Genomic DNA, 24,261 nt, shown 5'->3' on the forward strand with positions numbered 1-24,261 from the left:
AACGGGACACTGCCGTATCACTGAATGACCTGCTGCAGACTGACCTTCATGAAGAAGTCTGTGGGGGGGAAGATGCCAAGACAGATGGACATGAGGGTCCAGCCTAACATACGGCTCCTCTTCCTCTTGTTGTTCACCAGCTGCTTACAGATCTGGCAGTAAATCTCATCCCTGCACAGACACATGAAAGACAGATACAGAAAAAAGAGCAAAACAATGAATGCAACAAGATTCAAATCTGTGTATCTGTTTGTTTTTCATGTGAACAGTTTTGACCTTATGTCTCGTCTCGATAGAGCGTATCCGATGATAATGTGAAGCTTTTCCACCGATGCGAGTGGCCGATCCAGGGTGGGACCCTCTCCGATCAAAATGTCCTCATCCTCCGTAAGGTTCTCAGACTGGTAAAGATGACATAAAAAATAATTTAGCATACAATGCACACAATTAATCAGCAGAGAAATAACGACTGAGTGATAACTATCATGGTGCTGACCTCCTCAGGAATGACGGATGCTTTTCTGGTTCCACCTCCAAGCTTTTTCTTGTTCCTCCTGAGTATTTTCTGTTCAGAAAAAAGACATAATCATTATAGGTAAGATAAATCACTTATGTTTGACATTAACGCTGATCATCTGTTATTATGCAGCAGCAGAAAAGAAGCTGCTTGTCATATGTTACCTGGTCCAGCCCCACCAGGTGGCTCAGCCTCCTGCCCTGCCGATGAGGCAGATGACGTGAAATGGTGCTGGATGCTTGAGACAAGGCGTCCACAGATTTTGGTTCTGGCATGTCCTCCATGTAACGCAGTATAATCCACCATACAGTTCGACATGCCTGGAGGAGAAATGAGAGTTGAAACTGGAAGTGAGCTTTGGCCAAATATAAAAATTTTTGCAGGTGACGGTAAGAACACTGCCTCTGTTACCTCTCTGTCACCCTCGTCGTCGTGGGGCAGAAGAGACTGCTTGATTCTCTGGTTGTAGTGCGTATGGCCAAAGTTGCTCTGGAAGTGGAGGATGCTGAACCTGAAGAATGAAAACTCATTGCTACTGTCATCAAAGTCGTCGTCCATCTCCTCCTCCTCCTCCTCCAGCGATGGGGTGGGGGTTGTTGAGATTGAGGCTGGAGTGACGACTTCCAGCTCTGAGGTCTCATCAGAGGTTTCCTTTACCGGCTCTGGTGTGCTTCTCTTCTCAACACTCTAAACAGAGTTAAAGGTTCAGTCAGTAAATTCATTATATGTGATGAAGGGCAAAACATTAATAAAGTCACAAGCACAACCGAAATATCAGCTAACCTCAAGTTTATCTGATTGTGGTGCTTTCTCTCTAACCACTTCCACAGGAGGCGTGAGATCACACGAGCGGTCGTCTGAATCCGGTTCAGACATTGACTCCGGCTCCAGCTCCGGCTCCGGCTCCGGCTCCTCATCATCTGGCTGTGTTGAGGCGATAACTTTCAGTCGCTCCTGAAGCTCGGAAGCAATCTGCTCCCGTTTCTCTTTCTCCAGGCGTAAAAGGAGGGCCTGTGAGGAGGTTAGGTGAAGAGAGGATAGAGAACGAGTGGGTGAAAAGGTTCTTGACATTTATTATGTTATTTCTAGTTTCACGACTCGCAGCTCTTACATCATCCTTCATCTTTTGAGCTATTCTTCTGGCCAGGACTCCTCTTCTGTAGGCCTGCAGCAGGATGACTGTGTCTCTCTTCTGCTTCCACGCCTTCCTCTCCCTGTAGCCTCGAACCTACGATTGATCAGAGATAATATATTATATTACTAAATAATATCATTAAACTTAAATAATACTCGTAAGTTCATGTTTTTCAGTTGCAAAGAGACCTAACAAGTTCTAGTTTTTGCTTCTCTGGCATGGACGTAAGATCTCTGGGGTGCTGGACTTTTGTGGCCGGGTCGATGCCTTGAGCTCTTTGTCACATTCCTCAGGCCATTCCTGAGCAGTTTTTGCGATACGGTGCTGTGTATTGTCCTGCTGACAGGCAGTGCCGCTGCCATGAAGGGGTGTATTTAGTGTGCAAAGGTGTTTGGATGTGTCAAGTGGCATCCACATGAATACCAGGACCCAAGGTTTCCCAGCAGGACATGGCATTATAACAACATGATCAGTGTTATTCACTTTATCTGTGTAAACATACTCTTTCAGTTTCAATCTGAGACACTAAAAATTAAATACAATGTTCGCTAATTTACAGAGTCTACAGTACATGCCTGGCTTTGTATGGCGACTGCTGCTGCTCGCTGTCTCTGGAATTGTAACTGCATCTTCCGACCACGGATCTTTGATGCCAGCCGTGCATACCCCTGCTGGAGCTGGTTGGAGCAAGAGTGGAAACAAAGGACAAGGTCACTGGACTTGAGATAAGTTACAGCAAACATCAAGGAGAGAGTATGATGTCAGCCGCAAGCTCTGAACTCTATAAAAGGTTATGAGGCAGCAGACCTTTCTTCGCATTTCCCTCTGCCTGTAAGCTCTCCAATTTTTCTGCAGCACCACAGCTGCCCTTCGCTTCTTCAGGAAAGACTTTCTGTAAAAAGAGAAAAAGTAAATCACAAAAAAAGAAACTCCTCAATCAACTTTTCTCTTTGTCTTTATCTATGACACACTGTGATCTGGCAGCACATGTATCAATAAAATAACACTATAATAATACCTGTTGAAATAAACAAAGACGATGCATTGTATTCATGACTTCAAACAATCTCACAATCTCTGTGAGTTCCCCTTTTAGAAACTCTACCTGTCTTTGTGTCCCAGCATGACCCTCTGGATCACCACAGCTACCCTGCTGAGTTCTTCTTCTCTCAGTCGCTCCAGGATGGCGTCATGGGCATCCTGAAATAAAGTGAACAAACTTCTACTTTCTGATTTGTCCAGAAGATCCTTGTAATATGATGCCATGTTCTCAGATTAGGCCACCCAGCTGCAGCATACAGTAATAACTGAGCAGTGCACAAATCACCTGAGAGAGAACATCATGTCAACAGTAGATGCCGCTTCATAATACTGACAGTACTTCACCAGTGCCAGTACCAATACTGCTGTGGTACAACATGGTTTGAATTAAAAGTTTTCTTCACCCTCAGGAAGATCTTGGTCCTGCCGACTTTCCACTCGTCTGCTCTTTTAATCACTGTCTTGCAGATGGCTTCACAACAGGCAGCAGCAGTCTCCTGCAGAGACAATAAAAATGCTGAAGAGGCGCTAATGATGTCCCAAAGTCCTCCCGAGGAAAGACAGAAAAGAAGTAAACCATCTTTGTGGCCAACATAATGATTACAGAGTTATCTTGAGTGTCATTTCGCAGTAAGATTTAGAATTTGACAATAATGACACTGATTTAATAAAATTGTATCATCATCAACAGGACTTCATATCGACCAACCGTTTTGGGGTCACAGACGGTTGTCTTCAGGAGCACCCTGTAACGCTTCAGGAATTCCTCAAAGGTGTGGCGAATTGGGTATCCCAGCTTCCTGATGCGGATGGTGTCCATCATGCCGGAGTATCTCAGCTGACGCATGCACAGCTCTCTGTCAAATCTCTAGAGGACAGGACATTAAAATGGTTGTGAGTATTCTGCAAACATAGGCCTGAGCAGCACTAGTGTCTTCTTCCTTCACAGCAGAAGCAAAATTAATTCAAATCCACTGTTTTGTTGGCATCATTATTATTATTGTTATATTATTTTCAAGCAAAAGAAAATTGCACCACCTGATGGCAGACATCAATACTGCATGAGGCTCCATATCCAGGGGTGTGGACACTGGATGACAGCCGACAGCAGGCACTTACCCATGGGCACAGACTTTACAGACCTCCTGCTTTCCCCCCTCGTTGTCAAACATGCTCTGCAGGCCTTAGCCTTTCTCTGCTCCTCCTCCAGAGAACCAGAGGGAGAGCCAGAGGGGCAGCAGGGCTCATACCCACAGCCCAGGGCTCTCTATCTGCTTTCTTCCAGTGTCCAAATACCCCTGGATGTGGAACTATGGACTTTTTTTCTGGGAATCTGTAGGGCGGCATTGGCAAGACAATCAGCGGAATCCATAAAAATGTGTAAATTTATCAAACTCAGTGCCCCATATTGCTATTTACCAAAGTCATTTTTCACGGATTCGGCCCACACTAAATGGTACCTCTGCCTCACACCCGCCTGTGAGACTACTTAGCTGGGAAAAGACCAGACAGCAGCTCGGTAGACAGACCTTCAGTTAGTGGCTATAACAATTTAAATTCAGCCAACACAAACCCAACTTACTGCTGGATCAGCAAACTTTCTGTTGCTGCTGATACAAACGTGAGACGCAGCAGTGCCGCTGGCCACAAGCCTGCTGTCAGTCATAGCGCTGGGTTAGCGGATTAGCACTGGCTGAATTCATGTTGCTACAGCAGGTTCATCTCTGGAGGTGCCGACCGCTCTCCTCAAAGTGTGCTAGTTAGAAGCTAACACAGCCGAACCTACAAATGCAGGGCAGCACTCAACATATATTTGACTCCACCCACATTGAGTACCGCCCCAAATTTTACACTGCAGTAAGGGGTTTTTCTGTGCCATTACAATTCATCCTGAGGGGAACATCAATGGGGATATCAAATTTCATGGACACCTGTCCAAACAGTTGTGAAATTCACTCAAAATGTCAACAGAGGAAGAGTCTTGGGATCACCAAAGTCATTAGGATTTATAGTCTATCGTCGGTATAAAGTTTTGTGCCAATCCACTACATAGATGTTAAGATATTCCACTGAGTACATGAAAACTTTGACCTGTTTGTGGCACAGTAACAAAACTCAGAGGACTGCCAAAGTAGTAGAAGGAGGACTCATCCTCTGGGGACCATGAATGTCTGTAGGTTTCAGGGCAATCCATCCAAGAGTTGTTGAGATATTCAAGTCTGGACCAAAGTAGTGGTCAGACTGACCCACATTGCCATCAATAGAGTCATGCCGCTAAAAACTGTGTGTTAACAGCAGGTTATATTGTCCAGGAAATTAATTCTTTTGTTTTATGGCACAAAACAAGAAGCGGTCATTGTTTATCTGGTGCAAAGGCAGATGGTAGTGGGGCTGAAAGGCAGATGGGAAAATTCATTTCATCCTTTTCAGTTAAGCCAAAGGGGGGAAAAATGAATGCAGACGGGGGAGGTAGACTCACAGCAACAACTTCATTATTTCAGGAAACAACAGGATTTAGAGGAAATGTCTTAAGGCTGGTAAAAACTTGCACAAACCCTCCTGCCACTTTTCCCAACCCTCATCTCATTTGTTTATCAAACACAATCGCTCAATGTTATGTTTAAAAATGCCACACACGGCAGCCATTGTTTGTTGTCTGTACTGCAGTAGTTGCTCTTGTGTCATTCACCTCAGACTGTTTTTCATTGTTGGGTTTGAAGCAGCGGATGAAGAAGGGCTGGCAGGCGGACAGAGCCTTCATGAGGGAGTCCAGAGACTGACGGAATTGCCCGCTCAGCGTCGCCACGTGTTTACGGTTGTCAGTCTGGGCCTGCATGGATGATAGAGAGGAGACGAAAATCCTGATGCAGAGTCAGCGATACACAATCACATACCACACCCATGTCACTATCAGTGCATGTCCACCATAAGGCAATAAACATCACACATAAATGTCCATCGAAACAAGAGAATTCTATATGAAGCAGTATGAAAGTAAATGACATGAGGTTAGACTTTCATACCCGTAGAGAGCTCTTAGGTGTCATGATGACCTTGGTGTTGTTACTGATCTTCACACCGTTGGTTGAAAGCTCATTCTCAAATATCTGATGAAGCAGCTTATTAGTGGTTGTTTCAACCATCTTGATTATGTCAGGGCTGACGGCATCTCTGTTCTTTTCCAGGAACCCTTAGCAGGAAAGACAGAACAATTCTGAGCACCTCACATCTGGCAGTGAAGGGTAAGTTCTGAATTATTCAACCTGGACTGTTTTCTCATGTTTTTGTGTCTAAGTGACGAATGGAAACAACTATTTTTGAAATTGGTCGAGTATTGAGAGAGAGCGCTACAGCTGGTGAGTCCGGTTGCAATGTAATGAGTCTGGGCATGTTCGCACCATTGATATACGTCCACTGAAAGTGTTTGTTTTTGCCACCGACAGGTTCAGATTATTATTCAAAGTATCTGGCAGCATTATGGAAAGAATCCCTACAGAGATAGACCTTTTTGTTGAAGAGTAAGATCCTCCAGAAACAGGCCCGAAATCGCCATTGCCAAACCCACCAGACTCCATTTAAATAAACAGTAATTTTAGCGTGTATAGAGCCACCATACTTTCACATCTAACTGGATGCTTTAAGGGGATCCTTTCCATAAGTTATCAGACACCTAAAATGACAATCTGAGCCTGTCAGTGGCAAAAACAAACACTTTTAGTGGATGTAAATTAAGGGTGTACAAATGCCCCAAGTGGATAGTTTGCAGCCTTTTTCGTAGCTGTTGCAGAGTTCTCACTCAGTACTGGACGAATTCTAAAAATTGTTGTCTCCATTAGTCACTTAGACACTGAAAATGGGGTCCAGGTTAAAAAAATACTGAAATGAACCTAGTTGGACTTTTCGTGCAATTAGCTTTCCTACCTTTGGAGTCGTAGTGAACCACGCCTGCATAGTGGCGAATCCCAAAGTCCGTGTCATGTTCACTTCTGGAGGCGATGTAGCTCTTGTCTTGAAAGTGTAACTTGTTCATCTTGTTCAGCATAGTGACGTCTGAGCCCTATGACACACCAAACAATACTTTGAATTTTTTTTTTAAAAAGTAAAAATATTTTTTTCAACTGGCAGATTTTTACAGTTAAACCTTAAATGATGTTTATGAATCCATTAAAAAGTAACCCTGGAAAGAACCATCACCTTTGGAAAATGGCTCTCCTCATCGATCAGAGACAGCAGGTTACAGGGTTTCACAGCCAGAACGTCCAGGATGTCCTGATTGTCACAAAATTTGATGTTATTCCACACAATGTCCTCTTTCAGGTACTCTTTCTGCTCCAGCTTGAAGATGTGGGCCACAAAGAACTGCTGCAGCTTCTCATTGGCAAAATTAATGCACAGCTGCTCGAAACTGTAGAAGGACAAAACAACATTAAGGGGCAAGTTCAGATTTTTTCATAAGTGGGATGAGGTAAGACTGTATGAGGTACACCAGAGTTGGTGTATTACATGCAGTAGGTGTCAGTTGGCATGCCCCCAGTTTGGAGAGGCAGCAGGAGTACTGACATGACAGCTAAGCAATGTACTACTGTGGATGGGGACAGCAGCAAAAAGACAGAGTAGTTGTGCGCACATCCAATCCTGCTTTAAGTCAGGTGCTGGATAATGGGGGTCCATGCAGAAAGAAGAAGAAAATCCGCACACTGAATTAGAGCTCCCAGTAAGTTTTTAATGACTAAAAAAGCAACGTTTCGACCCAAACGGTCTTCCTCAGGCAACTTCAAAAGAATGAATGAAAAGGCAGGTGGCAGGTATACATATAGGCTAAGAGCCAGGTGTCATCCCACCCACGTCATCTGTCAATCAAACAATCAGACAGTCGTTCAAGTGAGCCATATATAGGCATATGATGGCTACTTAGTATGCACAAAGGATTTGCATATCAATAAGTGCAAAGAATACAGATATACAAAATAAACAAATTGTTATTGGGGAAACACATAATACAAAAGAGACAACTTTACTATTAGACAAGAAACTTTTTAGAATATTTTAGTAAATATTTTAAGATATTTTATAATTTTGTAGAAACAAACAAAACAAACAAACATGGGATTGCAGTTTTAAAAAAAGTACACTTTTAAACAGGAACACTGCTTAGAGAATAACAACACCAAATACCAGTTCACAAAAAGGGCCTAATGTCAAAATCCTCATTAAGGCCATTAGGTGACATGGTATTGAGAAAGAAGATCCAGTAGGTCTCCCTTTGAAGGAGTCTTCTTTCAATATCACCATCCCTACGTTGTTTTTTTAACCCTCTCCACTCCTAGATAGCGCAGAGCACTGACATTGTGGCACATGCTTGAGTTTAGGGTCTGAGTTTACAATGCACCAGTGTTTTTGGATTGTCTCCCTAAACTTAGCACCAAGGGGGGAGTATCTGACACAGCACAAAGCAGAGTTACGGGGGGGGGGGGGGGGGGGGGGGGGTGCCTTTTTTCTAGGTTGGAGGCACTCTTCTTGTGTCATCTGGTCATAGCGCCCCCTGGCTGCAGCAACCCACTCCTGTCTATAACCCCTATTAAGGAGCCTGCTGGAAAGGTCTGAAGCCTGTGCTGCATATGTGTGGCCATCACTGCATACTCTGCAAATTCTGTGAAACTGACTGATAGGCAGGCTTTTGATAAGTGGTTGAGGGTGAAAACTGTCTCCTCTCAACATGGTGTTTCCATCTGTTGGTTTAGGTCTGTGTGTAAATGGTCACCACTTTTTCGTATCAGGACATCTAAAAAACTGATGCTTTCTTTGTCATATTCAAGTGTGAAACGCAAGTGATCATTACATGAGTTCAGGTACTGGTGAAACTCATTTAGCTCTTCTACAGTGCAGTCAACAATGATAAAGATGTCATCAATAAACCTTCGGTATAATAAAATCTTTGACCAAAAAGGGTTTGCTGTGTTTAAAACATGTTTGTTTTCAAAGTGACCCATATATAGGCAGGCATAGTTTGGTGCCATCTTGGTGCCCATAGCAGTACCCTTTGATTGTAAGTCATCTTCAAACCTGAAATAGTTGCTGCTGAGGACTATGTGAGCTAGATCTAAAATGCATTCAGTACTGGGTTTGGATGTAACTGGGCGTTGGCTCAAAAAATGCTCTAATGCCTCTATACCACCCCTTTCTGGAATACAAGTATACAGTGACTGGACATCAAAAGTAGCCAAAAGAAGAGAGTCAGTGACATTATCAAAAGATTTAAGTGAATTAATAAAATCATTAGAGTCCTTTATATAGGAGGGCAGAGTAATGACCTCGGGTTTAATAAAATGGTCCACATAGGCCGAGATGTTTTCAGTGAGGCTGCCTATGCCGCTCACAATGGGTCTACCTTTTAGGGGAATGTCTATGCCCTTGTGTATCTTAGGGAGTGTGTAGATAACTGGAATGACTGGATGTTCAACTGACAAAAAATCAAAAACAGTCTTATCAAACTCAGATTTGTTCAAATGAGCTGTAAGTCTGGACTGCACTTCAGCTTCAAGTCTACGGGTGGGGTCAGAGGACAGCTTCTGATAAAAGGTGGTGTCACTGAGTTGTCTTTTGATTTCACTAACATAATCAGATGCATTCTGTAGGACTATGGCTCCTCCCTTATCTGCAGGCCGTACTACAACCGTGTTATCTTTGCTCAAGTCTGATAATGCATCCCTTTCTGCTTTGGACAAATTATTGAACACTTTATACTCTTTTTTTCTTTTTTAATAAACTTTTCAATATGTACAAACTTTACAATATGTGTCAAGTGATGCATTACGGTGTTTAGGTGGGATGAAGGTGGATCTTCTCTTGAAGGGAAGATGAGCGGTGCCCGTAGAGGTGGAGTTGTCAGGGATGATGGTGAGGGTGGGAGGGGGGGCAGAGCTGGGGGTGCTTTGGGTACAGTCTCTCGCGTTTGTGTGAAAAAACTCTCTGAGTCTCAAGTTGCGAAAGAACGAAAGTTTATTTCTGGAAAGACGGCAAGCCGGAACAACGGGAGAAACAACACCGGGACTACACCAGACAGGGATCCAGAGGACGCCGACAGCCCGGCTGGCATTACAGAACCTGGCCTTCCTCATCCTCACTTGAATCTGGGTCTGACACGAGCAGCCAATCAGGACGCGCAGTGTCTTTTTTAGGCCGCGCCCACAACAGAAGACCTCCTCGGTGGAGGCGAGCGCTTCCAGACATAAGCGATGTAGGAGAGGGCAGCGGAGGAAGGCGAATGTCTCCAAGGATTGCCGGAAACAAGATGACACGGTAATAAATTTGTCTGACAAAACATTATCTGAATCCTGCATCTCAGCGTTAAGTAAGGGGCTGAGTTTTGCGCCCACCACACAGACTAATGACTTTGAAACATTCATTGATTTTCAAAAGTTCTTTCACAACTTGAGACTCAGAGAGTTTTTTCACACAAACGCGAGAGACTGTACCCAAAGCACCCCCAGCTCTGCCGCCCTCCCCCCACCCCCCCACCCCCCCCACCATCATCCCTGACAACTCCACCTCTACGGGCACCGCTCGTCTGCCCTTCAAGAGAAGATCCACCTTCATCCCACCTAAACACCGTAATGCATCACTTGACACATATTGTAAAGTTTGTACATATTGAAAAGTTTATTAAAAAAGAAAAAAAGAGTATAAAGTGTTCAATAATTTGTCCAAAGCAGAAAGGGATGCATTATCAGACTTGAGCAAAGATAACACGGTTGTAGTACGGCCTGCAGATAAGGGAGGAGCCATAGTCCTACAGAATGCATCTGATTATGTTAGTGAAATCAAAAGACAACTCAGTGACACCACCTTTTATCAGAAGCTGTCCTCTGACCCCACCCGTAGACTTGAAGCTGAAGTGCAGTCCAGACTTACAGCTCATTTGAACAAATCTGAGTTTGATAAGACTGTTTTTGATTTTTTGTCAGTTGAACATCCAGTCATTCCAGTTATCTACACACTCCCTAAGATACACAAGGGCATAGACATTCCCCTAAAAGGTAGACCCATTGTGAGCGGCATAGGCAGCCTCACTGAAAACATCTCGGCCTATGTGGACCATTTTATTAAACCCGAGGTCATTACTCTGCCCTCCTATATAAAGGACTCTAATGATTTTATTAATTCACTTAAATCTTTTGATAATGTCACTGACTCTCTTCTTTTGGCTACTTTTGATGTCCAGTCACTGTATACTTGTATTCCAGAAAGGGGTGGTATAGAGGCATTAGAGCATTTTTTGAGCCAACGCCCAGTTACATCCAAACCCAGTACTGAATGCATTTTAGATCTAGCTCACATAGTCCTCAGCAGCAACTATTTCAGGTTTGAAGATGACTTACAATCAAAGGGTACTGCTATGGGCACCAAGATGGCACCAAACTATGCCTGCCTATATATGGGTCACTTTGAAAACAAATATGTTTTAAACACAGCAAACCCTTTTTGGTCAAAGATTTTATTATACCGAAGGTTTATTGATGACATCTTTATCATTGTTGACTGCACTGTAGAAGAGCTAAATGAGTTACACCAGTACCTGAACTCATGTAATGATCACTTGCGTTTCACACTTGAATATGACAAAGAAAGCATCAGTTTTTTAGATGTCCTGATACGAAAAAGTGGTGACCATTTACACACAGACCTAAACCAACAGATGGAAACACCATGTTGAGAGGAGACAGTTTGCGGATTTTCTTCCTCTTCTGTGGACAGCAGCAAACCATAGTTTAGTGACTTGAAAAAGGCCAGTTTAAATGTACTCTATACTGAGCGCATTTTTACTGCTTGACCTTACGTCAGACAGGGAAGGCGTTCACAGATTCAGTTCCCCATCTATGCTCTGTTCGAAGCCACCAGACTGTTATTGCGTGACTTTGGTATTTAAAAGGTTTAGTTTGCATTCAAAATTACACAATAATAGAGAGTAACTAACTGATTGAGGCAACGGTAGACCAGCAGCTTCTGTGTTCAGTGATATTAAATCACTGTTTTTCTCAATGGAGTCTGGCTTAAGAGAGAGCGACATAATGGCTTTATTTCCCCGTCAGAAACTGCTGCATGACAGCAAGGCAAATAGGGAAAATATTGTGTATATATAGCAGACACTTAAAATGAAATTGAATTTTTTGGGTGACTAAAATATGTTTTGTTGCTGCCCCCATCCGCAGCAGTACATTGCTTAGCTTCCGTGCTGTTACTTTTGCCTGCTCCTCCAAACTCGGGGCATGCCTACTGGCATTTAGTATACTGTAATACACTGACTATGGATAAGTACCTCGAACGATTCCTTTTAGGTTTACGTAACAGTAGAGTTGTGTTACACTTAGCCTAAAGAGTGTGTGAAGATATGTCTTGACCTGTTTGTGTCGAAGTTCTCAAAGCCGAAGATATCGAGCAGGCCGATGGACAGGAAGGAGGATCTGGAGGTTTTGGCCAACCTTTTGTAGATGACACCGTTGATTTTCCCAACAATCCATATGAACAGCTTATTGTAGATTGCCTGAAAGATCACAAAACACATATAACAGTTACATCTCATATTCTGAGCATGAGTAATCAGTCCAAATAAACTGAGGAATATGGAGCACTGAAGTGTGTTTATGACCGGATGTTTGTTCAAATCCCCCTGTCCCCTTACAGCTGGTGTATCTAAAAGCTCAGCTTGTGTGTGTTTGTATGTGTTTGTTTGTATAAGTGCAAGAACTTTACTCAGTTATTCTCTCTGCAATCAAAGGTTGAAATCACCTGTTGAAATGGCAAACTTCCTTAAAAATTACAGCACGCCACATTTATAAGTTAATGTTCCATTCATTCAGGGTCAGGTTCCAATAAGGAAGTACACGACAGTCTGATTTCCCGTCACTACATCAAAGTCATTACCTTGACAAAGGCGTCTCTACAGTCAGATGCCTGTTCGGAGTTGAGGGGTTTGGTCACCCTCTCTCTGTTGGTCATAAAGGAACGATGGGTCAAACTCGTCGCCAGGGTGGACTTGTGAACCTGAAGAAAACAGACAAGAACTTATTCATTTAAAACTTAAGTCTGATTAATCACAAAGAAATTAAAAGTGTGTTTAAACAGTTCTATGAAGAGTTTTATAGGTCAGAGGGTGAACTGGACTTAGATAAAGCAAAAAAAATCTTTGAACATTTAAATCTCCTTAAGCTATCAGAAGAAGATATGAGGTATCTGGAACGTCTGATAACACTTGAGGAGGTGAAGTGAATTTTACAAGTGGTTTGCAGAGGATCTTGGCCCTGAGATGCTCATTTACATTTAGCTCAGCCATTTTATGGGGCAACTCCCACCTTTGATGACAGAGTCAATAATTACCCTTATATTGAAAAAGGGAAAAGACCCCCTGGAGTGTGGAGGTTATAGGCCAATTAGCCTACTATGCTGTGATGAAAAGCTTTTCACAAAAATCTTTCCAATCAGAATAAACAATGTAATAACTTCCATCATTCATCCAGATCAGGTGGGGCTTGTGAAAGGCAGGACCTCCTCAGATAGTCTCAGACGCTTACTTCATTTAATCTGGAAAGTCAAGGACTTAGATACTCCAACAGCTGCTTTGTCTCTAGATGCAAATAAAGCATTTGATCGTGTTAGCTAGAGCTACTGTACCTCATTTCTGCCTTATAAGAATTTGGTTATGGTTTGGGACTTCAGAACATTATTAAGCTCATCTATAGCCAGCCTAAATCTATGGTAACAACTAATGGTCTGAGGTCAGAGGCTTTTGTAGCAGGACGAGGGACAAAACAGGGAGACCCACTCTCACCACTTTTGTTTATTATAGCACTGGAATCCCTTGCAGAAGTTATAAGATCAAACAAATCAATCACAGGAGTAACAATGGGTGGTCAAGAAAACAAATTATTGATTTTTGCAGATCACATGTTGGCCTTGATATCGGATCCTCAGAAGTCGGTGCCCGCCATTTTGGAAACTATCAACTCATTCTCACCCATATCGAGATACATGATCAATTGGAATAAGTCTGAAGTGATGCCACTTTCCAAAAGCTGTTACAAAAGTAATTTTCTAAACTGGAAATTTAAGTGGGTAGCTAAAAATTTAAAATACCTTGGGATCCTTTTGAATCCAGGACTAGTGAATATGATATTGGATAACTTTAATCCAGTATTGACTAAAACAGAACTTCTACTCAAGGGATGGGATAAATTACAAATATCATTATGGGGGAGAATACAAGCTATAAAAATGGTGATAGCCCCAAAGTTGAACTACCTTTTAAGCATGATTCCGTTAAATAGTGACCATTTTCAAAACCATAGATAAAATGTTCAATCAGTTTATCTGGGGAAAACAACCAAAGGGTGAGGATGAAAATAACAAGACTACAAGCTAAAGTAGAACGTGGGGGTCTGAGACTCCCTAATATGAGGCTCTACCAGGAAGCATCTATAGGGGCCCAGATAACATCCCTACTCTCAAATAGAAAAAACAAATCTCTATAGGTGAATTTAGAAGAAGAATTAAATGCTCCATTTAAAGCAGCAGACTATCTGAGCCATAGGCCAAAGTTACAAGGACAGAATCCTATAATCTTTAATACAAGGGACATCTGGCACCATATGCACAAGAAAGAAGGATGAGGAGTATCCTCATCATCAGTATGGAATAACCCTTTATTAAAAATAAGGGGAAAGGTGTTCTTCCGGCGAGAGTGGCATACTAAAGGAATCGAGCATATCCAATGTCTTTACCACAACAATGTTTTAAAATTATTTGAAGAATTAAAGGAAACATACAACCTGCATAACAGAGATTTCTGGAAATTCTTACAGGTCAGGGATTGCATGTCTAAGGCAGCCCCCAGAGGTGCTGAGATGCCAATCCAATCTCCTATCTCCTCTAAATGTATATTATTAAGTACAACGCCTCACCTTGTGGGTATAATTTATAATCATCTTTCATTCATTCTATTCATTCATTTTATTAATTTCGATTCATTTCATTTTGTTTGTTTGTTTTAATGGTACCATTATATACACTCAAATGAAATCCACATCAACTGTATATTGACTGTATGTGTATAGGCGGTGCTCACATTGTCACAGGTCATTTTATTTTTGTCATAATTCAGTGATGTGTAGAGAACCCTCTCACGTAGAGGTGTGTTGGTTTTAGTTATTTTGTGAATGTGTACTTGTTAACACAAAAACTAATAAAAAGTCAAATAAGAAAAAAAACTGAAGTATGAGGATCTGTTAATGATGTGACAGGTTCGTGTTAACTCAGTCTTCATTCTTACAACATGACGACAGACGTACAGAGTCATGTTTTGTGTTGACAGCCACTAAATATGAGCACTCACCTCCAGTATTGATGCTGCGATGCTGAAGTGTTCTGACTTGCTGACATCACTGGTTTCCAAGTTGTTTTGTGTGTTGGCTGGTGGGAACACGAGATCAAATGAAACAACACCAAAAATAGCAGCTCATTCTTTTGCAAAGGCAGGGGAGGTCACATCTAGTGGTGGAATGTATGCTCCCGAACGATTTTGTTCATAATATCAAATTTAATGATTAAATTAAAGGATAAACTAAACAACAATAATAAAAAAAAAAATCTGTGTACAAACTTTTCAGATCAAACTTTGTTCACTCACCCTTGAAGCAGACATTGCCCATGTGTAAAATGGCTGCCAGCAGCTTGAGGATTTCCTGACATTGGCTATCTGAGAAGGTCAGGACTTTCATGGCAGAGTAAATACGCTGGAAGTCTTTAGCATCATCCCTGCCTTCGCACACGATACAGTTGCCCTGTAGCACAAGAGAGGGGAGGTTTGGATTATTTACTGTCGGTGGATAATGAACCATTTGTTTTGGCCAAGGTGACAAAATAAGCCGCAGGTATTGTAATACCTTAGAAAGGAACTTGTACTCCTGAGCGTCTTGGAGGCTCAAAGTTTTCTTCTGCTCTGCTGTGACTCCGGCCAGCATGCAGTAAAAGATGTGGTAGTTTCTCTCCTGCAGGGCCTGAGGTGTCGGAGCAAAACATTAACCACTACTGTCACAAAAAGATAAACTAAAGGTGTTGGCAAGGTGTCACTTTTCACACAGGTGGGTACAAACAAATACAGATTAATTATCTTGTAGCATTTCACATGACTTTATGTATTTTTACTCGTCAGTCCTCGTCACTGCTCTACAGGGCACTGACAGCTTGTTGCCTGTGATAACAGCATGTTTATGTAACCAGCTTTTCTAAGTCTACAGCATAAATCTGCCCCCTGGACAGATAAGAAGATGCACACAAAGCTAACTCACCTGATGGCAGACACGAGACTTTTCCAGAAGATACTGCTCCACGCGAGCACCTTCGATCACTCCGTTCTTATTGAAGAAGATCTCTAGATACTTCCCAAAGCGACTGGAGTTGTCATTGCGGATTGTTGTTGCATTTCCAAACGCTGCATAGTGTGGTGTTAGGGTTTTGACAGACAAGGCAAAAGCAGAGAAAGAATACTCAGAGTCAATATAACAGACAGCAAACAGTCCTGACAGACATTAAGTGAGACAAAATTTAAGGTGAAGTAAGACAACGAAAATGCAAGACACAAAATATCAATTTAAATAAGAATTATTCTTAAGAAGAATAAAAGCATTAAAAGCAATAAAAAGACAACATCAGATAAAAGCAATTCTATAAAGATGGGTTTTAAGACTTGATTTGAAAGGAGCCAATTGAAAGGAGCCAGTCTGCGAGCCTTATGTCCTCAGGCAGGTTGTGTTAAACCTGAGGGGCCCTGATGGCAAAAGCACAATCACCTTTACATTTAAATGACCAGTGTGTAAGATTTAGGGGGATTTAGTGGCATCTAACAGTGAGGATTGCATTTGCAACCGGCTGAAACTTCTCCAGAATTTTCCCGAATTATCTGCAGAGGTCTCTTCTTCTCCAAAATAAAAGGTCTCAGTGATTTAAACCAGTAAAAACACTGAATGAAGCAGTTTCACATTACAAATCAGTGTTTCTCTGATACAGTTTGGCTCATCAGAGACAGGCTGCTGCATCAGCACCTGCTGATGTGTGCCCACCTTTTTTCTCAGATACTTAAGATCCAGATGTTTAGGATCTTTTTACTAGGAGCCGAATTATCCACAGAGGTCTCTTTCTCTCTAAAACAAACTGACCAGTTGATTTCAACTGGTAAAAACACTAATTAAAGAAGTTTCACATTAAAAAGTTTTCTTTCAATGCTCCCTTCGTTCAGAGGCTTCTAACTACAGTGGCAAACGCCAAAACATGAATGGCCCTATCTAGAGCCAGTGTTTGGTTTGTCCGTTCTGGGCTCCTGTAGAAACATGGCGGTGCAACATGCCAGATACAACAATTTCCGTGGATGAGGACCTGCTGCTATGTAGATATAAACAGCTTACTCTTAGGTTACAAAAACAAAATGGTTCTTATTTTATTTATAAGTGATTATACATACAAGAAAACATACTTATGATATTATACTCCATCTCTGATAATATATCCCATAAATCCTACACACGGGACCTTTAAGCCTCGACTGAAACAGCCAGAAGGGCCCCCACCTGAGGATCTAAGGCTACGAACGGGCTCATATGGGGTCACCATTGCTGCTACAAAGCTTCAGGCCAGACCCAGACAAGCTTTGAAAGTGATCAGCAAAATTTTAAAAATCAAAAACAAACAGGGAGCCAATGAAGAGAAGCTAGGATTGGGGTGATGTGATGTCATCTGTTAAAACCAGTAAGAAGCCTCGGTGGTGCACTCTGAACTAGTTGGAAGTGACTTTTGGTTTAAGTTACAGTCGTCAAGTCTGGAGAAAATAAGTGTGTAAATGACTTTTTCCAAGTCATTTATATAGTTCTGGAGATAGCTCTTCTTTTTATCTTTTTCTGTGTTTAAACATCCTTCTCTGTTGGGTACGACTGCGTGTCTGGGTGTTTGTGAACTACAGTTGCTCCGGTGTAGTACCTTCCAGTATTGGGTTGGACTCCAGGATCTGCTGTTCAATCTGCTGTTCGGAGCGTTCACCACTGACTGCTGCCAAGTAATGCAGGATCAGCTTAGTGCTCTCTGTCTTCCCCGCTCCTGATTCCCCACTGAGATAAAGACAGAGGACATTACGTAGAGATCTAAATGTAAAACCTGACATTTATTCTATTCAAGGTGACCCAACTGCAACAGGTGAGAGATGATTCAGACCTGATGATGCAGCACTGGTTCCTGAGGTGGCGCATCATGTTACTGTAGCAGGATTCAGCGATGGCAAAGATGTGCGGAGGGAGTTCCCCCAGCTTCCGACCGTGGTACAAACTCACCTGAAGGAGAACAGGATACACACATGAAATAACACTGTAGAGATTCAAAGTTAAATGGTGAATAAAAAAATAGGTGCTACTATTAGTGCATCTGTGATGAATGTTAATAGCAGCCTCACCTGTTCCTTTGAATATAAAGGGAAATCCTGGTACGGGTTCACTGCCACCAGCACAGAGCCTGTGTAGGTCTACAATCAGAAACAAAAACTGCGTAAGAGATTTGAGAGTTAGGACTGTTCATTTTGTTTTACCCTGGTTATGAGATACTAGCCTCTTACACAATGGAGGTGAATGGAATTTTTGGACATTTTTCAGTGCTTTGAGCATCTGAAATTCGACAGATTCACCAGCAACATGTGTTCCCAAAAGATGTCCCAGGAGCTCAGGATAATCCACAGTCCTGCTTTAATGGGTAGTAACACCGTACAGTACACTGTTAGGAGTTTTGTTTATGATAAGTAAAGATCATTGACCTTAGTTTGTGTGGACGCCAGCCAAGACGGGACTGCCGACAACCTCTGGTTGGTGTTTTTTCCCTAGGTTATGTATATCAACTTTACCCAATAAAGGTTCGAGACCAAAACTATGTAAATAATACAGAGAGTACAGGATTTGTTAGGATGTTTTGGGTTCAGAGAGTTTCCACAGCAAGAATTGTGCATTATCCAGAGGGGGTCCTCCATTGTTTCTAGAAAAACATGTTAGTGCTGAGTCTTTCAAATGTCACATTTTAATATACTGACCTACTTATTGTACTGCTGCAGAAACCTATGAGGCCAGTAACAAAAATCCTCAGGTAAAATTGCGACCTATCTGCACGTCTCAATGTGTCTTTGCAGAAATCATGACCTGGTTACTGAAAATAATCCACAGACCTTGCTTTGAGCAGTTTCATGCAGGAACTATTTTCTTTCTACCAAACTACACCTGTATCACTGCGCTAAAGGAATCTACTGCTGGCTCACCTGAGTTAGCTAAAGGCCTTTGTCCACCTAGCGTTTTTTTCTCTCAGGCCAGCGTCTTTCTTGAGGAAAGAGTGCCCAGTGTCTTTTTTCAGAGCGCTCCAACCTTTTTTGTGCGGCTGCTCCGAGCGCTTTAAATTCAGTTCATGAAGGCTTATGTGACGTCACTGTTGCTTCCTTAGCTAAGCTACTGTCTGCTATCACAGAAAAGACAGTGAAGCTCATTTTTTGGGAGCAGATCGGACAGTGGACACTGGGTGTTGCTGGTGAGTGTTGTGTTTTTATCACCGTTTGCTTTGTAAGATTGATGTTGACTGTGTAGTCAGTCCTCTGTTAACCTAGCGTTGCGTTAGCTACCTACCTAATGTCAGTGTCAAAATATTGTTGTCATGGAAACATACCCATGCGGAGCACATCATTAAAAAAAAGTGCTGGGAACGTTTTTTTTATGAAGCACTCCCCAGCGCCCTGCCATTGCTTTTTTGCTGAAGAAAAAAGCTATGTGGACACAGGCCCTGACGTTAAAGCTCAGCCGCGGAGGATGCCATTAATGTTTACATCTCGTGCTGTCATGAACGCAAGCCTCTCGTCTGTGAGTAGATGCACGCTTCCTTCTGCGTGGTGATACATTTGGCAGGTGTAGTTTGGTAGAAAGAAAATAGTTCCTACATGAAACTGCTCACAACAAGGTCTGTGGATTATCTTGAGTAACCAGGTCATGATTTCTGGAAAGAGACATTGATGTTCAGTTTTTAGCTGAGTGACATTTAGATCCATAATATTCGAGAGAAGGCACACTCACACCAAAACAATCTAGACTGATAAACTGCACCAGAGTTAAGAGGAAATAAATATGTTTTGGATTTTTGGGGTGAACTGTCCCTTTAAAAATAAGGGTGCCGCAGTGGTCCAGGTTCGAGTCCAGCCTGTGGCCCATTGCTGCATGTCATCCCCGCTCTCTCTCTCTCCCCTTTTCACACTTGGTTGTCCTATCCATTAAAGGCAAAATGCCCCAAAACATATCTTTAAAAAAAGAATAAATAAAAAAATAAGGGTAATGATGACTTGAGATAATTTTGCTTGTTTTTAAGGATAAAAATCACCATATTCAGAGAGCGTACTTTTTATTTCTACACTTTTCGGTAATCAACCTCAATTCAAGACTCGTCAAGTAACAGTTCAGGTGAAACTGCACTTGCAAAATTTAACCTCATTCACCCCAGTGACAGGTTGGTCATTTTCAAAGACTACAGTTTGTGTGTGATGCGCCTTACATAGATGATGCCACGTTTGTGTCGCAGCAGCAGATTCCTGAGGAGGCCGGCCTCGGTCATGTCTCCCAGTTTGATCATGTCGTCCACACCTTCCACTGATGTCGGGTGCATGATCTTGAGAGATGCCTCCTGCTCCTGGGACAGACTCTGCTCCTGAGAGAGTCAAAGGGAGAAACAAAAGCGTACTTTCAAGATGGATTTCAGGCTGAAAATTATCACAATTCATCATATTCATTTTGCTGTTTATTCAGCCAGCAAAGGGTTTTTACATTTCCCTCATCGTCCACCAGCAACCTTTGACCGGATGGTGTTACTTTGACCCTCGCTCCGATGGGTACCCCGATGTTCGAGTCCACCCAGACCCATTCCCCCTGAAAATACAGAGCACAATAAATTAGGGCTGAGCAATATCAATGACATATCAATGGCATGATAGGAGACTAGATATTGTCTTCGATTTAGAATTTAGACTTTGCTCGTCTGTGGATTTTAGTGATGTCATTTTTTAACTTACTGGACTCCCCTAGCTGTTCCATTATTTGCCTTTACCCACTTAGTCATTTTATCCTCATTACTGATGATTATTTATCAAAAATTTCATTGTATTAATATTTTATGAAAGCATCAACAGGGAATGGGAAATGAGGAGCATTTTACTACGGCACCACCATCTTGGAAGGATAAGCATCTTTAGATACAGTAACTGCCAGTCTAATCATCTGTCAGTCGTTCATCATCAGAAATGTATAATTATGCGCAAAAGAAAAAAGCATTAACAAAGAGAAGCTCTCGACAGAGGCAAAGGAGCAAAATATTACAGAATTAAGTAGTTATTGATGTCAATCCTCACAGACTTTGACAAGTACCATCTATTGCGTTGAACTCGCTCAGTATTTTTAAAATTAAAGACCTGTCTTTTTAATTTGGCTTCTTAATGTGGAGTAACATTACAGACTTGATTTTTAATGATTTTTGTCTGTGTCATTCCAATTTTGCCACGTGAAGCACTTTGGGCTGCATGTTGGTATGAAAGGTGCTATATAAATAAAGTTGCGTTGAGCTGAGTTAAGTAGGGTTCCTGATGTTTATCTGGTGTTTATCATTAGTGCCTACACAAATTCTTGGAGCCCATGTCCTATTGACAAACAGGTGGATACAGGACCTTCAGATATACAAGCGAAATGCCAACTACACAATCATGTAGAAAAATATAAGCTGGCTAATGTTATGCTAACTGAATGCTGACAAAACTACTGCTAAACATGCATAATTAATCTACCGGTATTTAACAAAATGAAACACATAACATTAGCCTACCTTTGTGTCTGACTGTATACTACATTTGGTGTTTTGAATCGTATTCCTAAGTAATGTTTTGTGTTAGTTCAGCAGTTCTTTTTGACACTTAACCTTATCTTTCCAAAATGGCCGACTGGCTGTTGAAATGGGACTCCCTAAAAATACGAGTGCCAGAAGTTTTCCCAGAGAGCTTTCTTCCAGAAAGGGATTTCTTGGTCAATGTTAGAAAAAAAGTCATTGTTTAGCATTAAAATTAATAGATTTCTGCCAGAAAGAGGTTTCTGGCATGAAGCCAATTAGGCAAACTTCTCCTGTGTGTGCTGCATGACCGTCTCAACCTTGCTCTGAGCGCATGTTTAAGAACGGTCCAAAATGGAGGGTGAGTTACATTAGTTATGACAAATAATAACTCCATTTGGGCTGGACGATGGTCCCAAAAAATGAAAAAAAAATTTTGGTCGAAGGTTGGCATGAGTTTCATCTTGGAGTAAAGGCAAAGATTAAGTTAATAAACAACTTCTTTTATTACGGTTTTGCTAGCTCATCCAACAAATGAGGAGACAGCCCAATGCAAGCGTCACGCACACAATGCTCTCTGACACGGGACATAAGGCACTGACCCCAGATGAAACCCACTGTTTTGGGGGAGTCCCATAACAACACATTCCCATTCCCAATAGTCAACCCTACAATATTGTCGCAATATTGATATCAAGGTATAAGGTAAAAATATTGCAATAAATATTGCGATATTTGATTTTCTCTATATCAGCCAGCCCTACAATAAACACACTAATAAATCTGTTAATATAGTTTTGTGTTTTAATGTCCTAAAGAGTACGGAATCTATGATGGTACTACCTTCATCACTTTACAGTATTTCCTTGAATGAATTACTGGAAATTGTGACAGTACGTCCAGGAACAAATATTGTTATCAATAGAATCAATAATTCCAGTCAGTATTGAGAGACTTTCTTCAGTCTTACCTTTCTCAGCATCACCACGTTGCAGTGTCCTCACTCCCTAAACAGAGAAGTAATTATGAGTCTCAAAATTTCTAAGAAAAGCAATGTTCAAGTAGCTCATCAGCATAATGATCACCTCACACTGAGGGTTTCTCCTCTGTTAAAAATTCTTCCTTACAAAGCCCACTGCTGTGCTAAAAGCCACTGGTTATAGGTGACAGAATAACAAAGCATTTAATGTAACCTACCCAAAACAATTATCGACCCAACAGTCCTTCTATCAGTGATCTTCATTAATTCCCAGTCTTTCGGCCTGCTATGGAGCTGACGTTTGTCTTGACGCCCTCCTGGATCTGTCTCAACATGCAGAAGGAGGAAATGCACCTCTCCTTCGAGTGACAGATTGATTTTATGGGACTTTGACTTTGAACCTGCTCTGACCGAAAGGAAGAGGAAGAGAAACTGATCACTTACACAGAGCTTCATATCTGTCTTGTCATCACTTGGCCACGTTGATCCCATTTTCTGATGGGGAAATCTGCAATAAAATCATCTAAAGCAGCCTTAAATAAACATGTTTAAATAAAATTATGATACTTTTTAAAGCAAAAACAGCTCATTCATATTTGATATTAAGTATCTCTTACTATATAAGGCATTGAGAGGGATTTACTGTTGTCTTAGAGTACGTGTCGTAATGAATTTATGTGCAGCCTTTGGACTCTGGCTGTGTAAATCTGGGGAGGCATCTCAGAGACTGTCATAAAGATGCAACTATGAGATTAAATTACCTAACTTTCACATTGACAGAGAACCAGCTTTAATTATCTGTGTGGTGGCTATCGACAGTCACATTCTGCGTAATACACTGTAGGGAGAAGTGTATTGGTTGTGGAGAAGTCGGGTCCTCTACTGTGAGTAATGAAATTCTATAAACTGCAAATTTCCCTGGCAGTTATCTACTACGTGAGGCTAGAAGCTGGACTTCAAACCTTCAGGGAAACCTCCCTCTAATAGGCAAACGTGAGTTATCTGCACCACTGTAAAATTAAAGCCATAAGGTTGTGTAGGTTTAGAGTCAAAACAGCTCACTCGGCTGAGATGGGAGTCACGAAGGGTTATTCGCTGGCATCAATGTGCTCAGCTCTGATAAGGAAATTCTCAGAGAGGAAAATAAAACTCATCAATAACACTTTACTGTAATTGCACATGCTACCGTTCCAAAGGTAAGTCAGCTCACTGTTGCTTGCAGTGACTTAATGTGGTGATGGTATAGTGTTCTTAATACTCAACTTTATGATGCAAAGATTAACTTCCTGTCTCCACTCATCAGCCTGATCTCTGATTATATTCCTCATGGCGTCATGGAAACATAGTTATAGCATCTTTAAGATAACAGAAGGGGGTTTTTATCTTAAAGAGTAGTAAGTAAAAATTAGTAAAAATTATTTTCATCGTTGATTTATCGGTCCATTATATTTTTTTAATCGAATCCAAAATCCAAAGCTTTTCAGTTTTTCAAAGAAAAGCATCAAATTCTCACATTCAAGAAGCATGAAACCACCAAATGTTTGGCTTTCTTGCTTAAAAAAATGTACCAAAATAATTATTATTGAAATAGTTGCCAATTAATTTTCTGTAAATCGACTATTGATTTATCTGATGATTGTTGCAGCTCTATTATTTAAGTGAAACTAC

General features: G+C 41.6%; 1 protein-coding gene across 1 annotated transcript in view; it reads right to left on the reverse strand.

Moving 5' to 3' along the window:
• The window catches only part of LOC117272336 (unconventional myosin-VIIa-like), a 39,936-nt gene extending 16,975 nt beyond the window's left edge, over positions 1–22,961 (reverse strand). Inside the window, exons 1-29 of the mRNA XM_033651204.2 lie at positions 22,812–22,961; positions 22,585–22,621; positions 20,567–20,668; positions 20,298–20,450; positions 18,181–18,249; positions 17,946–18,061; positions 17,715–17,842; positions 16,034–16,176; positions 15,629–15,742; positions 15,373–15,526; positions 15,079–15,155; positions 12,615–12,734; positions 12,092–12,234; positions 6,888–7,098; positions 6,615–6,750; positions 5,717–5,883; positions 5,383–5,523; positions 3,403–3,561; positions 3,098–3,190; positions 2,758–2,852; positions 2,460–2,544; positions 2,228–2,329; positions 1,629–1,745; positions 1,301–1,528; positions 929–1,204; positions 682–837; positions 497–565; positions 277–401; positions 45–171 (exon numbers count right to left, since the gene is read on the reverse strand). Of these exons, the coding sequence (XP_033507095.2) occupies positions 45–171; positions 277–401; positions 497–565; positions 682–837; positions 929–1,204; positions 1,301–1,528; positions 1,629–1,745; positions 2,228–2,329; positions 2,460–2,544; positions 2,758–2,852; positions 3,098–3,190; positions 3,403–3,561; positions 5,383–5,523; positions 5,717–5,883; positions 6,615–6,750; positions 6,888–7,098; positions 12,092–12,234; positions 12,615–12,734; positions 15,079–15,155; positions 15,373–15,526; positions 15,629–15,742; positions 16,034–16,176; positions 17,715–17,842; positions 17,946–18,061; positions 18,181–18,249; positions 20,298–20,450; positions 20,567–20,668; positions 22,585–22,596 (3,618 nt within the window). The 5' untranslated portion in view covers positions 22,597–22,621; positions 22,812–22,961. The remainder of the gene's footprint in view (positions 1–44; positions 172–276; positions 402–496; positions 566–681; positions 838–928; positions 1,205–1,300; positions 1,529–1,628; positions 1,746–2,227; positions 2,330–2,459; positions 2,545–2,757; positions 2,853–3,097; positions 3,191–3,402; positions 3,562–5,382; positions 5,524–5,716; positions 5,884–6,614; positions 6,751–6,887; positions 7,099–12,091; positions 12,235–12,614; positions 12,735–15,078; positions 15,156–15,372; positions 15,527–15,628; positions 15,743–16,033; positions 16,177–17,714; positions 17,843–17,945; positions 18,062–18,180; positions 18,250–20,297; positions 20,451–20,566; positions 20,669–22,584; positions 22,622–22,811) is intronic.
• Positions 22,962–24,261: the final 1,300 nt, after the last annotated feature.

The sequence above is a fragment of the Epinephelus lanceolatus genome, chromosome 12, assembly GCF_041903045.1.
Source record: "Epinephelus lanceolatus isolate andai-2023 chromosome 12, ASM4190304v1, whole genome shotgun sequence".
Lineage (NCBI taxonomy): Eukaryota > Metazoa > Chordata > Actinopteri > Perciformes > Serranidae > Epinephelus > Epinephelus lanceolatus.